The 16,805-nt window shown below is 37.2% G+C and overlaps 2 protein-coding genes across 5 annotated transcripts in view; one reads left to right on the forward strand and one right to left on the reverse strand.

Moving 5' to 3' along the window:
- Positions 1 to 1,860, reverse strand: part of LOC131980090 (coiled-coil domain-containing protein 178) — a 39,994-nt gene extending 38,134 nt beyond the window's left edge. For all 4 annotated transcript variants that reach the window (XR_009395184.1, XM_059344255.1, XM_059344256.1 and 1 more), the window contains exons 1-2: positions 1,682 to 1,860; positions 1,275 to 1,424 (exon numbers count right to left, since the gene is read on the reverse strand). Coding sequence is in view for 3 of the 4 variants with exons in the window: in XM_059344255.1 (XP_059200238.1) it covers positions 1,275 to 1,332 (58 nt within the window). In the remaining variant the exon portion in view is untranslated. The remainder of the gene's footprint in view (positions 1 to 1,274; positions 1,425 to 1,681) is intronic.
- Positions 1,861 to 2,886: 1,026 nt separating this feature from the next.
- The window catches only part of dtna (dystrobrevin, alpha), a 32,163-nt gene continuing 18,244 nt past the window's right edge, over positions 2,887 to 16,805 (forward strand). The window contains exons 1-12 of the mRNA XM_059345437.1: positions 2,887 to 3,070; positions 7,726 to 7,793; positions 9,210 to 9,290; positions 9,368 to 9,581; positions 10,745 to 10,830; positions 11,339 to 11,493; positions 11,587 to 11,692; positions 12,136 to 12,302; positions 12,478 to 12,602; positions 13,644 to 13,652; positions 15,283 to 15,366; positions 15,590 to 15,670. Coding sequence (XP_059201420.1) covers positions 7,727 to 7,793; positions 9,210 to 9,290; positions 9,368 to 9,581; positions 10,745 to 10,830; positions 11,339 to 11,493; positions 11,587 to 11,692; positions 12,136 to 12,302; positions 12,478 to 12,602; positions 13,644 to 13,652; positions 15,283 to 15,366; positions 15,590 to 15,670 — 1,175 coding nt within the window. The 5' untranslated portion in view covers positions 2,887 to 3,070; position 7,726. The remainder of the gene's footprint in view (positions 3,071 to 7,725; positions 7,794 to 9,209; positions 9,291 to 9,367; positions 9,582 to 10,744; positions 10,831 to 11,338; positions 11,494 to 11,586; positions 11,693 to 12,135; positions 12,303 to 12,477; positions 12,603 to 13,643; positions 13,653 to 15,282; positions 15,367 to 15,589; positions 15,671 to 16,805) is intronic.

Here is a 16,805-nt window from a genome sequence, read left to right on the forward strand (position 1 = left end):
TATTCATTCATTAAAAACTATAATCTAATCATGAAATAAAAATGATTCTTTAATGTGTCATTCTGCATAATGAGTTCTTATATTTTGATTCTCATACTTTTGTAAGTAAAATATCTGAGTATTCTGAGATCTGAGAAACGTATTCAGATCCTTTACTTAAGTAAAAGTGTAGAAGTGCCAGCTTCAAAATATACTTAAAGTATCAACAGTAAAAGTACTCTTTATGCAGAATGGACACATTGAGATTGTTATATATATCGTAACACTGTTAAAATAATCGCCTAAGTCATTTTTTATCAAAATTGTTTTTTTTTGCCTAAATCATCTCCTCATGACGCAGGCCACCTATGGTAAAATCGCCTACATCCTCAGTTGATCAGATCATGTGATTTTACCCCTTTAAGATCATCACTTCTTTGACAATTTGCCACATTTATAGGCATCAGATAAGAACCCAGCAAAGAAGAGCTAGAGGGAGATTGTTTAGTTATCAGTTTAGTTTATCAGTGTTTTGTTGTTGACACTAATATTGGTAACACTTTACTCTAAGGTGTCTACATAAGAGTGACATGAGCGTGTCATAAACATGACATGGGATGTGTCATGAACATTAATGACGCTTTGAAGGAACATTAATGCTCATGATACTTGTCATGTCATGTTTCTGACAAGCTTGTGTGACTCTTATGTAGACACCTTCAAAATAAAGTGTTACCATATCTTGCTTAAGTCACAAAGGCATGTTCAAAAAATTGCCTAAGTCATTTATTTCTCTTAAGTTACATAAATTACACACAGTGTTATTACCATGCCAATAGCCATCCTTTGTTACACTTTTGGTGAAGTTTTTTGTGTTTCCTGCAAAACTTGAGAAAAAATGAGTTAAGCGATTATTTTAACAGGATGATGATATTCCAAATATAAATATATTATGAGGTTTAATTAAAAAACAACAACACTTTAAATGTTCCATGCTTTTCACACAAAAGCTTGACCTGAAAAGTAAGTAAAGCTGTGAGGTAAATGTAGTGGAGTAAACCGTACATTATGTGCCTCAAACTGTAGTGGTGTAACGTTAGAAGTATAAAGTTACATAAAATGGAAATAGTCAACCAAAGTACAAGTACCTCAAAAGTGTATTTATGTACAACTTGAGTAAATGTGCTTATAGTTAGTTACATTCCATATCTGGTAAATTCACCTGCCAATAAGAACCATTAAACAATATTTATTTCAAGGTTTTTTTAAAACGTTAACAACTTATTTGGTCTCACCCTGCTGACTTGGTCGATCTTCCCTTGATGGGAATCTGAGCGGTTCCACGTCTGGCATCGCTGAAATGTGTCCAATATGTTAGGAAAACACCACCCGTTTAATCTCCGCCGTCCTGTGGAAACGTTGAGGGGTTGACGTCCAATATTAACCTGAAATACACCCATTAATTAGCTTTTCTTTATTTAAACATTAAGTGAATTAGGTTTAATATCTGCCGTGAATCTTTCGGATAAAGTTAACGTTAGCGAACGTTAGCTAAAGTTGTAACTGATACCTTCACTCATCTCGCTCTGTTAGCTAACGTTAAGTTGACAGTTAATTAACTAAGCTAATGACAAATTAATGAGCAGGGGGGGTTGTTGTCATGGCGGAAAGTGAAAGCGAAAAATGGCAGGTATCAACTTACTTGTATTAATACACCAGCTATTTGTGAGCTATCCTAAAGTTTGTTATCGGTCTTCCGTGCGCCAACGCCGCAGCTGACTTGTGAAGAGAAAAAAGTCGCCTTTTAATAAAGTTTTCTCCAAATGACTCAACTGAAGTTGCTGTCAATCTTCTGCCGGCGTCGCTTAGCAACAAAGGGCTGCGCTTGGAGAGGGTGAGTTGCGTTCAAGAGCAGCAGTGAAGGTCTGTGCTTTTATTTAGCATCGTAAAAAGGGTGTTTACTACTCATGTCATGTGACAGTTTTTATTCTTATTTAAATTATGTTAAGGCATTAATAACAACCCCTATGCTGTGTGTATACAAGTATACACACATGCACGGTAAGCCACAATTATAATGACAACATGCTACAGTATTTTCACCCCTATACAGTAAGGCAGTGGTTCCCAAACTGGGGGGCGTGCCCCCTAGGGGGGCCCAGGGTTATAGGGGGGCGTGGCAAGGCTAAATTGAAATAATGTCATTGTTCTCCAATGCTGGTAAAAGCTAAATCAGATCATGACTCTCCTCCAAATATTACAAATACAAAATCAAAGATGAAAAAATATGACAACACCATTCTTGCTTGTTATGTGGAGGTAATAATAAAAAATTTAATAATATTAGTTTGCAAAGTGCTTCACAGGCATAAAAACAAAAAATACATAGGACAAATACTAATATATAAAATAAATTAGTTCAATGTAGCCAAGAAATAGAAATATTGGCTAAATAAAAGATCTTAAGAACTTAACAAAATCAAATAGAATGAACTGTCGTTTGTGTGTGTTGTAAAACATCTGCAAAGTCTATATATATATATATATATATATATATATATATATATATATAGGCCTATATTAGATTTGTTGTAAATTCAATTATTTTGATGAATACTGTTTTCATTCACAAAGAGTTACTGAAAGGACAATTTATCTCGATGACGTCACCTTCCGAAAGTACAACAACAACAAAATGATTGAACCAGCAAATGAGTTGCACTTTTGCATGTCCACCTCTATGTGGACATGCAAAATCAATATGCCTAGTTTCTCGATTTCCCCCCTTTTTTGTATCAAACTTTAACATTTTGCAGCCACACTGACGCAAGTGAAGAGATTCCGCATTACGTCATCGCGAAGGCCACACACTGGAGGCAAACGCTGCCTCTATTCTCCTCAGCCAGTAGGCTACCCGAAAATTTCCACAACACAAGCTTTGCAGGAGAGCGCCACAAGATCGGCCGCTTCGTGCAGTGATGCGGCATCCCACACCAAAGAAACCCTGATTGCACTGCAGGACACGACCGGCTGTCGGATCCCTGGATGGAAAAACAGTGATGTTGCATGACATGCCTCGAAATAAATTGTGGTAAGTCTTGTGCAAGTGCGCTGCTGCAGCTGCCGGAGAGGCTGGCAAAGCGGCAGAGGAGCGACGTTAGCCTACTTTGTCACTCTGGCGGAAATTAGTTTAAGTTTCAGCCATAAAAAACGGGTATGTGCGCGGATAAAAACATTGGAAAGCGAGTCGTGATTGCGTGCAGGAAGATATTTCTAACAATGAGACCTTTGTCTCGCGTACACACAGGTGTCTCTGGCGTGACAGGTGATGTCTGAGCTGAGTATGTACCATGAGGTGCCTGTTGCCTTTGTCGCTGCCCTTTTACCTTTGTCCAGTATTGCTGTGGTGGAATTTAAATGTTAGGGCAACCTTTTCACTGACTATGCTCAGGATCTCTTTTCAAGCTTGTGACTGAAATGCAAATGTAATTCTCTGTTGTGTATCAATTACATCACACATTTGCACAGGCAGACTTAATGCATTTTAATTTATTCCAATAATTCTGTTTATTTTATGCTTTACCGAGTTTGGTTTGTGCAAAGAACTCAAAAAAACTGTTGTAAACAAAATCACAGCACTGGTAAACTGCAAATTTGTAGCTGCACTCTCATTCAACATCTTAAAGTTTTGGCCTTTTTGCAGCTGAAACCCTGGTGATCATCAGCAGACATCACTGCCTGGTACCAGTCAGGAAGAGAAAACTGTTTCACTATACACCTTTTACTACAACACTAAACATCTCTGGCTGTGCTGCTGCTGCTGAGCTCTAACTGATTAACCTTAAGTCAATGGCGCAGCTTTTTTTAATTCCTGTCAGGGGATGGGATTCGGATGCCAGTGTAGTTTATAGTCTCGTGATGTAAAAATAACTCTGGCCAATCAGTGGTAACAGCTGCGATGTACTGTACTGAGCCAGCCAAACACAGATTGCTCTGTAACTCAAGTAAGTGCTTGTGTTTGGAAATGTTGCATGACGGTCTGTTCCAACATCAAGGAAGATAAATTAACTGCACTATGTTTTATTGAGCTGCTACAAGAATAGACTCATAATGTAAATAACTGACTAATAAGGCATTTTTGCAGTCGGATACTCATCCAACAGAAGCCGGTGCAGCATTAAAAGACAGAATGAGTCATTACTGTGAGACCCTTGGTGTGGTTTTGGCAGTGCTTGGCCCTACCAGTCTCTCTGCAATGTTAATGGTGTGCGATGATTTGCTCTTTTAAGGGCAGTTATGTTGCCAGTGTGACAGTGCCACAGAGAAAAGAGTAATGTTTGCTGGGCACATGCCAGGAATGAGGTTTGGGGTCTGCAACTAGAGAGCCAGTAAAGCTGGACAAGAATGTAGAGCCTTCTCATTTGTAGTTAAAGATAGAGGCAGCACAGGCTGTATCCTCGCTGACAGTGTCTAATTTCAGATATCCTCGCTTGTCCGTTTGGGCCGCTTTTGTCGTAATGTTTCCTTGTTGGACGGGAGTTTTTGTTGTATACAAGTGTTTCTGAAAGGAGGACTTGGCTTTGTGATAACTCAGGTCAGGCCAGGGAAAGGAATACGACCATGGTGCTTTATGAAAGGTATGTTGATCATCCGGCTCCCCCTCACCGCTGTACACTTTGTATTGGCTGTGCTGGTTTAATATCTGCTCTTGTAATAGATTGTATCAATCTCAGTTATTTCCGAGACTGAAAGCAGACCACGGAAGGTCACATATCTGGCACTCAGGATGTGCTTGCTTGCGATGTGGAAAAGATATCAATGTTAATCTAGGAAATAATATATATATATATGCATGTATGTGTACACTTTTGCATTCACTCACTGTGTAAGTGATGAATGGGCTTGCATATCCATAACTTTCAAGATGACATTGGACTATATGCTGCTGGTAGTGGCCTAACATTGCTGTGTAAACATCTAAAAAAGCTTAATTTTAAGTGATTTAACATTGTTTTGTTGCAGGCTTGTCGTTTGCAAAATGTGTTTATAATATATAAACCTGAAAATGTAGATTATTTTCATTATTTTGTGGATGTTCTGCTCCATCTTGTCATGATGATGATGATGCTTTAGCTTACACTGCTATGCTGTGAGGTGATTTCCTGAAATACTGCACTTGATTCTGTAATACAAGGTTAATTTATTAGCCTAATCTTCTCCCTCTTAAACTGGATTTCAAAGATTCCTAGAGGACCATAACTGACTGCCTATACTGTCTGGAGGGGGAAGAAAAATTTGCTTTTTCTTGCTTTTAACACAGTCAGGATTCTTATTTCCACACCATGGGTCTCTGCAGTGTAATATTTGGGTCTACTAGTTAATGTCGAAGTAATTTGAAGTACCATGCCTGAATGATTGTCTTGCAGAACAGTGTTTTTTTCTGCCAAGAAGTGCCGCTGTGTTCTCCACTATCATCTCACCGAGCATTATCTCATAAAAGATATTTACTTGTGCAAAAAAAAACTTTTCAAGTTCAAACTGTGTGTGTGTGTGTGTGTGTGTGCGTGTGCGTGTGTGTTGGGGGGGTGACTAGTACTATGTTTTTACGAACAGAGTGGCTGGGATCTTTGCTGCCATGGCAACAAACCACATGACTAGGTGTATTAGATTGCCTTGGACAGTGTGCAGCGAGGCATGGTGTGAGCGCTCTCTCTGCTGCTCTGCCCCTTTGAAAGTCTTGTCCTTGTCTTACTTAAGTTTGTCTGTGCACCCCCACACATTTGTGATAAGCAGTGTAGTGTGATGCATTCAATTTGCAAATGTACTATTAAAAAAAAAAGTGAAAAAGTGAGGTCAGTGTGTATTTACCACGGCCGGATTAAGCTGCTGTGGGATCAAAATGAGATGTGGACCACTATTGCCCTCCTCATCAGTATTTAATAATTTGTTTTCAGTAATTTAATTAAGCATGAAAATGCAAGATGCAAGCATAAAATAATATATAAGTACTTAATATTTGGAACGGAAGGCCAATGCTTATGACAAGCCAAGATAAAATAACTAAACCGGTTTCGCCATCAATCATTCCAGTTCATATTTTGATACCAACACAAACGTCTAATTTATCAAATAATTGCAAACTAATTCAGTAATTCACTGTTCATTAAAAAAAAAACCTCCCTCAAGCAGTGACTGCACTGTGCAATGTTTCTGTTTAAGCTACTGGATACCTGAATTTCCCTCAGGTAAAATAGAGTACTTATATATATATATATATCTTTCTAGCCACTATAACTAGGCACAGTGGGCCTGTCGAGCTTTGTTGCTTTCCATCCACATGTAGATGGGTGTGATGGGATATATGTAGTGAGAGCCTTTCATCGTTCTTTATAGAAATAAACTGAAAGGTGGTTTCCCTCTTTAGCCAAAACTAAAAAACACAAGAACAAGTGTTTAGAACACATTAGAACATTAGAACACACAGTGTGTTTTTCTTCTCTTACTTAAGCTGAAATGGTTAGCATGTTTGTTAACATGGTAGCTAACTAAACTGACTACACAGGCCTACAATAATAACCTCTGTTTTTTTCTAAAATCAAGGACTATATCATTAGCTAGACACATTCATTTGTTCAGTTATAGTATGTATATATACAACTTTCATCACTGTGTAGCATTTCTCCACTGTGTGGAAGCTTGTCCTGGATGCTATTAAAGTTAAGACTAGCATTGTCTCACTCTGCACTACTCTGTATTCTGCAGCTATGTTAGGCCTACATATATATATATATATATATATATATATATATATATATATATATATATATATATGTATATGGATATATATATAAGTAAGTAATGATAATTAGCTCACTACTGCAATGCAAGAGCAATGCGGAAATTTAATGTTTAATTATCTAGCTAGCTAAAATCTGCCAGCGACAGTTGAAATCATGGATCTTCAATTATGGAACTTTCAAAAATTACTATGAATTTCAAGGGGTAAAGAACAAAACTGGTGCAAGCATGAACACTGATAATGACAATGTTCTATAAATGGTGGTGCCAACCCCGCTGCACGCTCCGGCTGTGACAGAGCCCCAAATATAGATATATATGACCTTCCTGCTGTACGTAAAAAAAAAATAAAGAAAACTAGATGGTTATGGGTTCAGAAAATGCATGAAAAATGAGGGTATAAGGGATGAGAGAATCCAACACTTTAATGTCTTTTGAAGACAAATTTTAGTCAAATTTGTCTCAATTCAGATTAATTTGATTGCCTGTCTGTTTCTATCATTCATATCGCTCTGAAAGTGAACTCAACATCATTCGTATGTAGTTAAAAATTTTAAGTTATTATTATTATAGTTCTTGAGCCTTAGGTCTGTCACTGTTATCTTTGTAAACTACATATGTGCTGAGCAAGAACATAGAGCTAGAGAGTTTAAATATGTAATTATATAATGACACTAATTATATATATTTAAAGTGAAATATTTGTGATTTGTCAAATGGGCATAATGTTATCACAGTACTGCATTAACAAAGAGTTGCTTTAAAAGATTCATTATACACAGTATTTTATGTTTTGTGTTGCTTCTGAAAACACAGTTAAATTTTACATTTAATTTATACAGAAGCTGAAATCAATAGGAAGAGCATATTCAGTGATTGAACAATGCCTTAATTGGAAGTGTTTCTGGGCACACAGCCTCTGACGTTACTTTCTCTCCTCTTGATCAGAATGATTGAAGACCTCGGGCGGATCGGTGACAACATGGCAGATAGAAGGCAACTGTTGGTCGAGATGAGTAAGTGCTCAGGGCTGCAGCTCAGCGTGATCTATGCCGGACTGTTTTATTCGGTGACCATAAAAATGGCAAATTCTTCTCTGTAGCTTTCTTGTAAAGCAAATATCATGAAGATCAAGTGTCTCTCCATGTGTGTCAACCTGATTGATTATAAACTCTGATGGACACGCACCAAGTATGACCTCAGGCTCTCTCACTGTTTACACAGTGTCGAGGCACAATCCTATGAGACGCAAATGCATACAGAAGATAATGTTAACATAATATAACCTTGGAAGCGATTATATCTAGTATGGTTGTTTTTATTTTAAACTATTCTTATTCATTGTATCTCATTTATACCAGTCGGTTTTTACTTCACATCAGCAAATTTCCCAATAACTTTATTCCATAATGCCAAGTCTTAAACTGTGCCCCACTGCTATACTAAATACTAATTAGAGGCAAGTTTTGAGTACAGCTTGTGTTCACTCGAAGTACAGTAGGCATATAATATAATTTTTTTGAGTGTGCTATTGAGAGCAAACAAAATTATGTATTTTTGTCGGCCAACCCGGAAGTGAGCATTTTGCATTGGAGTTTGGATCATTGCAGTATAATAAGCTCTGTGGCAAACACACATTATGTTTGAAGCGTTAATGCAGCCTCCAGAAGTAAAAAGCTAACGTTATACTATAGCAAACTACTCCACATGACTTGAACGACACTACCATTAGCTTCAGACAATCTCCGACAAGCTAACTAGCGGTTTTGACAAGCGAGTATAACTGCAATGTAATAAATTGTTAATTAACCAAATCTACAATCTACAAGAGTTTACAAGAGCACTGAAAAACACGACTACAGCCTGTAAGGTGAACCAGCCTAGCCACTTGTTAGCAGCTGCCATTTTTAGGACATGTAAAATGTTCAAAATTCAAGTGGGGGAGATTTACTAACGTATTTTATGTCGAACAACAAAACGGGAAAAACTCTTGTGTTCACCGCAGACCTTATTTCAAGCATCCAACCAAAAACCCATTAAAAATCCTCATTGAGTTTGAGAGGTTAGACCCCAGGGGGCTAAAATGCCAATTTACCTCCTGGTTTAAGAACTCATTCCTGTGGCACCCTATTTAAAGAAACACTACAATGAATAGTGAATCAATAATGATCTACAATAAAAAGTATTTTTGTGAAAAGAAAACATTTAATATGACAGAGCTTGGGTTTAAATTGCGTTATTTCACAAAATAATTTAAATTATATATATTTTTTCTGTATTTATATATTTTATTGTAGACTTCATAGTGTCATTACTTTATTTGATATTAAACACTTTCGGCCTCAATACACTCTCCCTCCGGAGCTCCACATTATCTATGAACTAGCATTGACATTTCCGCTGTTATTTAATGATGAGTAATTCTTCCTCAGGGGCTCAAGATTTGGACTCCATACGATTATCGACATACAGAACAGCCTGCAAACTCAGATTTGTGCAGAAGAAATGCAATTGTGAGTATGATGCATTGCACTTTCAAGCACATCAATTTGCTCGTAATCAATGTTTATCTTCAGTTTTCCCGTTTCAGTGCATTTGGTTGACATATGGAACGTCATCGAGGCTTTCCGAGAGAACGGCATCAACACCATGGACCTCAACGCGGAGCTCTCTGTGGCTCGTCTTGAAGTGGTAATATCCACTATTTTTTACCAGCTGAACAAGCGCATGCCCACCACCCACCAGATCAACGTGGAACAGTCCATCAGCCTGCTGCTCAACTTCCTGCTGGCATCATATGACCCGTGAGTAACACGTCACGTGACACGGTGGCGGTGGGTTGTTTACTCCCTTGTCTCAGGTTTTGACTTGAGCTCATGTGGTGTGAAAAGTGACGCTGAAGTGTCTGCCAAAGTGGAGTGAAAATACAGACTTTCAGCATCTCACAACATGCTTGTGTAGAGTGTTTATTTTTAGAGATGCTAAAAGCCAAGCTAAACATTTTTTGAGACATGCTCACTGTTTTCACATTCAAGTTTTCCTTTAAAGGTGGTGCCTTTTAGAAAAACTGTAAGAAAAGCAGCTCCTTTTAAAAGATCCTTTTTATATAACCATAATGCAGAGGTGAGATGACTCGAGTCACATGGCTTGACTTTGGACCTGATTGACTAACAATTATAAAGACTACTTTGTATTCATGACTTGAGACTTGAAAAGATGCTGATCAGTGATGTCCTTAGATGTCTTGTTTTATCCAAAAACACAAAAATATTCAGTTTAGTTTCATAGAGGAGTAAAGAAACCAAAAAATATTAACATTAAATAAGCTTACTTAGACTCTCAAAAATTACTCAAATAATCAAAATAGCCATCTATTAGTTTAATAGTTGACAACTAATTGATTAATCTTTGCAGCTCTTGTATGTACGGTGTGCAGCTCAAAAATCAGTGACACGACCTACACAACTCCAACTTTGTCTGTTGCTAAGAAACCCACAAAGAAAGGTGCACAAATGTGTATTTTTAGCTGAATTATGAACTAATTTGCAGGTCAAATGTGATATAGAAAGCTATATTATACTTTCAGAGCTCCACTTTCCATTGTTGTTTATTTAGGAGGCTTGATATTGATTGCCACAAAATATAAACTATAGAGTTGCAACAGTATGATATTTTGATGGTATAATAACTGTCTCAGAATAAATCATGGTTTATACTTTATTATAAATTAAAATGATCCTTAATGGAATGAAAACAAGTTTTTTGGGGGGTTGAACAAATCCTTTATTATAGTTGAAACTTTAAATAGTTTTATTCAAAAGTAAAGACCTGGGTAGATCATCAGAATTTCATATTACTTCACTTGTGACTTGCTTGACCTGAGCAATGACTTGACTCATCTTTCTTGACTTTTAGCATTGACTTGACTTGATTCTCACCACAGTAAAATGTTTTTCCTCCTTTTCAGAGAGGGCCATGGCAAGATATCTGTCTTTGTTGTGAAGATGGCTCTAGCAACCATCTGTGGAGGGAAAATCCTGGATAAATTAAGATGTAAGAAACCCAACAAATTCATATTTTACTTTTAATTGTGAAAAATGAAATTAAAATCACCCTTTCCACCTGTGATAAATCAGCTAATTTTCTTCATACAGTTAATTCGAAGTAATGTCCTGCTTTGGAATTTCTAATACAAACTTATTAGTGTCTGTATTTTCTTTATCTCTAACTGCTTAGCCTATTACTCCTAAAGGAAGAAGCAGTGCTGGCCTGGCTCTTTATGGCCAGGAGGAGTCATTATTTATTATTATGGGAAGGATAGGGTTTATTACATAATCTACAAAATCTGTGGGAGCGATCGCAATGGCTCGTGAAGGGAAAAAAAGGAGCTCTATGTAGCTTGTGTATTATAACAATTGATTTGAATAACTGCTTTACTTTGATTTGTTTTCACAAATAAGTGGGATAATTGTATTGTGTAAAGCTGTAATTATCCGACTGTGGTGGCAACTGACAATTAGTTTGATTCATTTTGTGTAATGTCTCCCTGTATTGTTCCCAGATATTTTTTCCCAGATATCAGATTCTGCTGGAATAATGGTGCACTCGCAGTTTGACCAATTTCTAAGGGAGGTTCTCAAATTACCCATGGCGGTTTTTGAGGGACCTTCTTTTGGTTACACTGAACAAGCTGCAAGAACATGCTTTACACAGCAGGTGAGGGTTCATTAACCGCAGAGTGTATCTGTGATTGTTTTAGCATTGACGTTGTGGAGGATTTTTTTCATTACTCTCCTCTGCACCCAACAGAAAAAGATCTCCCTCAATACATTCCTGGATACATTGATGTCAGACCCGCCCCCTCAGTGTCTGGTGTGGTTGCCACTCATGCATCGGCTCACCAACGTGGAGAACGGTGAGACACCATGCAGAATATTTATAAATGGGGAAGCTAGCGGGGCTCTGACAATGTAAAGTTCAGCTTTGCATCAAAATCTTCAGTCACCACGCACACAACCAGTCAAGCAGACACACATCTCCAGTGAAGATGACCCATAGGGACCTTACATCCTGTGCATGAGTTTGTGTGTGTTTGTGATGCACTCATTGTCACTGTCCACCTTCATGTGAGCAGAAGAAGCACATGCTTACAGATACAGATGCAGCATGCAGGAGCATTTCTGCGTATTTGGTTAAAATGAATCACCAGAACAGACTGAACTGCACATCTGTTCTTAAATTAATGGAAATTAATCCTCCTAGTCTTTGCAATGTGCAAAAATATCCGTGTTACGACCACATCTGTTTGTGTGTTTGTCCATCTGTGTGTGTCTGACCCCTCCTCTCTCCTCCCTGCAGTCTTTCACCCGGTCGAGTGCTCCTACTGCCATACTGAGAGTATGATGGGCTTCCGCTACCGCTGCCAGCAATGTCATAATTACCAGCTCTGTCAGGACTGCTTCTGGAGGGGGCATGCCAGTGGTTCCCATAGCAACCAGCACCAAATGAAGGAGTATACGTCATGGGTAAGGGAAGGAGAAGGTGGTGAGGGGGAGGGGGAGGAGGAGGAGAGGGGCGGGCTAAGGGAGGTGTGTCTGCGCTGGACCAGTCGTTGTGGCTATTTTCGTTCTCCATCACAATGTAAGGATGCTGAATGTTTCGATGCAGGTGACAGTATTCGCTGTAATGTGTTTCTCACAGAAATCCCCCGCTAAGAAGTTATCCCATGCTCTCAGTAAGTCACTAAGCTGTGCATCCAGCAGAGAGCCTCTTCACCCCATGTTCCCTGAAATGCCAGACAAACCTCTCAACCTAGCTCACATTGTGTAAGTTCATCTTTTTTTTCTTTCCCTTTTTTCTATCTGTGGTTTTTTTGAAACGTTTGATTTTTTCCCCCTCTGCTGATAATTATCTCGTAGCTGCCTCTGAGTCTGAAGTGATTCCAGTCAATCTCTTGGGTCAACTGATCAATGGGGCTTAATTATAGCCTTGGGGATGATGGTGATCTGCAACACTGCTGCTACCTTTTCCTTCACTTGACTGGGGTTTTGTGCTGTGTTATATAAAAAAAGGAAACAACACGCTCTGGTGCTGTTTATTAAAGACAGGTATAGGGACATACAGTCAGAAAAAATCACACCCTATTTATGAAATGCCATTTAGGTCAATATTAAATAAATTATGCAATACATATATAAATATATGGATATAAATATAAATTCACAAAATTAGTCAATTTAATTCAATAATAAAATATATAAATGTATAATATAATTCCATAATAAATTATATATATTAGTATATATATTTTTAGAACTTTTATGCAATTATTTATTATATACTCAAATGGCATTTCATACCTACTGCCTTTATCTGTGTTTATTTTTTTTTTTTAACTCAGGATAAAAATTGAAGTTCCCTTTTATTGTTAAAGTTATTTTTATTTTATATTCCCTAACAGCTAAAAGGGTTCAGTCAGTCAGTTTTGTATAACTGGTTAAAGGCTATCATTATTTTTTATTTATTTTTTTAATTTACATTAAGTCATAAAGGATAAGAGTCCCTTAAATTTGCTCATTAAAGAATTGTGTCACAAGACATATTAATTCAATATATTTATATATTCTGTCCTGTAATTTATTTCTTCATATGGGCTGATATAAATGCAGATACCAACATATGTCTGTTCTAAGCTAATATCAGTCAATAAAATTGTCCTCGCTGTTCAGCATGTTCCCTGTTGGTGAATCTTTTGAAGAATCTTTGTGTTTTTTTGTCAAAATGACTGGAATATCGTAGTCTTTGCACTGCTGGGCTGATTGTAATGAATTATTTCCACTCCTTTTCTTGTTCTGTACTTCCCTCAGAGATACGTGGTGAGTTTGCTTTGTTTATTATGTTTCTTTGTACATTTGTGACTGTAGATTTGAATCCTTTGTTTTGTGCTAATCATACACAGTATTGACACAGTATAGTGGAGTCCCATCCACTGTAGCGTACTGACAGCCACTGTTGTTGTTTTTGTCAATTCACTGATTCATTCCTCAGTTCATTGCATGTCATCATTGTTTAGCCAACCCTACATAACTAATCATATCTGACTTTGTTGCCACATCCTGATATTTGTACAACAGATCATCTATCAAAATTGGAAATTCAGTGAGATTAGTGTTGTCAGGTTGTAGTGTTTTTAAAAAAAAAATTAGCGATTAAAAAAAATACATATCAATGCTGAATATTTGAAACGATATTTTCTGCTGTATCAATACATGGGTACTGCTCTGTCTTCTCTCTGACAGTGAGTTGTCTCACACACCCCTGCGGTGATCACAAAGCCACACCTCCTCTCACTCACTCACTCACTCACTCACTCACTCACTCACTCACTCACTCACTCACTCACTCACTCACTTACGGTGCTGTGTCTTCTTCTCACTCGTCTCATTCACTCTGGTTGAATATGATAATTTGCAGGTTTTGTTATGGTGTCATTAAAGATGATGTTATGTCCACTGACGTGCAGACTTAACGCTTAAGATCCTTTACTTAAGTAAAAGTAAAAATACCACATTGTGAAATTACTCCATTGCAAGTTAAAGTCCTGCATTCAAAACCTTACTGAAGTAAAAGTACAAAAGTATCAGCATCAAAATGTATGCATTGTGCAGAATGGCCCCACTCAGATTGTTTTATATATTCTAAATATATTATTAAATCATTATTATTATTATTATTGATGCATTTACAAAAGCAACATTTAGTTGTTGTCAAGGTAGGGTTCATTTTGACTGTTTTGACATAATGTGTGGTAAATTTGTAAAAATGTGTAGTAATTTTAAAATTGTCATGTTATTCATCAACTGGAAGCTAAACGAAGCTGGCAGCTAACTGTAGTGGAGTCAACAGTACAATATTTGTTGTTAAAATGTAGAGGTGGAAGTATAAAGTTACATAAAATGTAAATACTCAAGTTAAGTACAAGCACCTCAAAATTGTACTTGAGTGAGTGTAATTAGTTACATTCCACTGCCGTCCTTACTACATCAGCTGCAGCACTGATGAGTGTGGTTCAAACACAACAAATCTTTGAATGTGAGACAATTTCACATTCTTTTTGTACTGGAAGAATAAATAAGCAGGAGCATTAAGTATATATTATATTATATACTGTACTATTATTATTATTATATACCGTCTAGTCACTATAGCATTGTTGCCATTGCATTGTCACCAGTTTAATTATTACCATCATCTTGCCAACCATTCTACCAACTGATGTTCTTTTTTTTAATTCTTAAGTGTCCTTGTTCTATTCTGTGTTTTTAACCGAATTTCCCTTCGGGGATGAATAAAGTAATCTATCTATCTATCTATCTATCTATCTATCTATCTATCTATCTATCTATCTATCTATCTAGCTATCTAGCTATCTATCTATCTATCTATCTATCTAAGTGTCTCAACACATCAGTTTGGGATTTAAAAAGAATTGTGTTTACTATCCAGGCCACCGAGACCAGTGAACATCACCAATGACTACTCACTCTCCCACTCCATGCCTACATCAGGGAACCCTTACTCCACCAAAAAGTGAGTACAACAGCACAAACAATGGATGTCCTGGATTCTTACCGCAGATCTTTTCAGTTTGCCATGCTCCCTAAAGGCCCCAGTCCCAGTAGACTCTGTGACCCACACTGTCTTTATTTTCTTGCCTTTATTTCCCAAAGTGTGTGTTTGTGTGTATGCGAGCATTTTTGTATCATCGTGCTTCCTTTTTTTCTCTGTGGTTTCTTGTGCTGAATGTAAATAGCTTGCCTTCCAGCAAGAATAATGATGTTGAGCAAAGAAAGCCTGTGACTCGGGCTGCTCCACATCTGTTGAAAGGGAGAGGGTAAGTGACAGGTGTGCATATGAGAATGCCTTTGTAGCTCAAATGCATGCGTGAACTAATATAGATAATGATCATAGGGCATAAACCAGAGCTTATCTTCGTAAGGAACCGGTTTACTTATAGAGGGGTTTACATTGTTGCTCTCCAGGGGCTATTTCAAAAATGCTAGATGAAGCGTGCATCATAAAGATCATTGGCAATTATTTTGGAGTGTCTATTACAATATTTTCATTCACACAGAAATGGGAAATACTAACTGCCAGTTTGGAATATAAGCCGTTTTAAATGTTACCCTCAATCTCCTCTATGTCGAAGCTGCTGCAGTTAAACAGTTTCTCCAACTCCAAGCCTCATTGTTTATGATGTATGTGAACATGTATGCCTGTTTATATGAAATGGGATTAACTTGTTGTTTTCAGTTGCTATTTATGTTGTAGTTTGGAAGATAAGAGTGTTATTGGGACTGATTTCACTGGTAGGAGGCCGTTGAGCTCCTATGCACCTGCGCTTGATGAAGAAAGTTGTTCTTTAGGGAACACTACTCCCTTTCATAACGTACAGAAAAACATATGGATATGATGAGTGAGTGATGTTCTTTAGGTTAAACATGCTTGATGTGCATGTCAGAGGGTCTGACATTGTGCTTTCTGGTTGCCCAGACTCCATGAAGTACACGGCAGTACAATGACTGAGAATACCTGATTAGATTTCAGAACTTTATGACTGAAAGTGTTTTTTGTTTTTGTTTGTTTTTAAGTGCTACAGGTGCATCTCAATACTTTAGAATATGATGGAAAAGTAAATTTCCAGTAGTTCAAGTCAAATAGCCCAAATATTGGGTGCATATAGATGGACCTACTTTTCAGAGGGCAACATTTCCATATTAAACATAGTTTTTAAAGTCGGTCTTTTGTAATATTCAAATTTTTTGAGACACTGAATTTTAGGGTCTTCATCAAATCCATAATCATAATCATTATAATTAGAAGAAATTCAATAATTTAAGACATGAAATGTTTCTTTTTGTGTGTATTGGATCAATATAGTGTGTTATTTCCACTCTTCGAATTGAATTACTGAAATAAATACACTTTTCTATGATATTCTAATTTATTGAGATGCACCTGTACATTTC

Source organism: Centropristis striata, chromosome 11, assembly GCF_030273125.1.
Source record: "Centropristis striata isolate RG_2023a ecotype Rhode Island chromosome 11, C.striata_1.0, whole genome shotgun sequence".
Taxonomy (NCBI): domain Eukaryota; kingdom Metazoa; phylum Chordata; class Actinopteri; order Perciformes; family Serranidae; genus Centropristis; species Centropristis striata.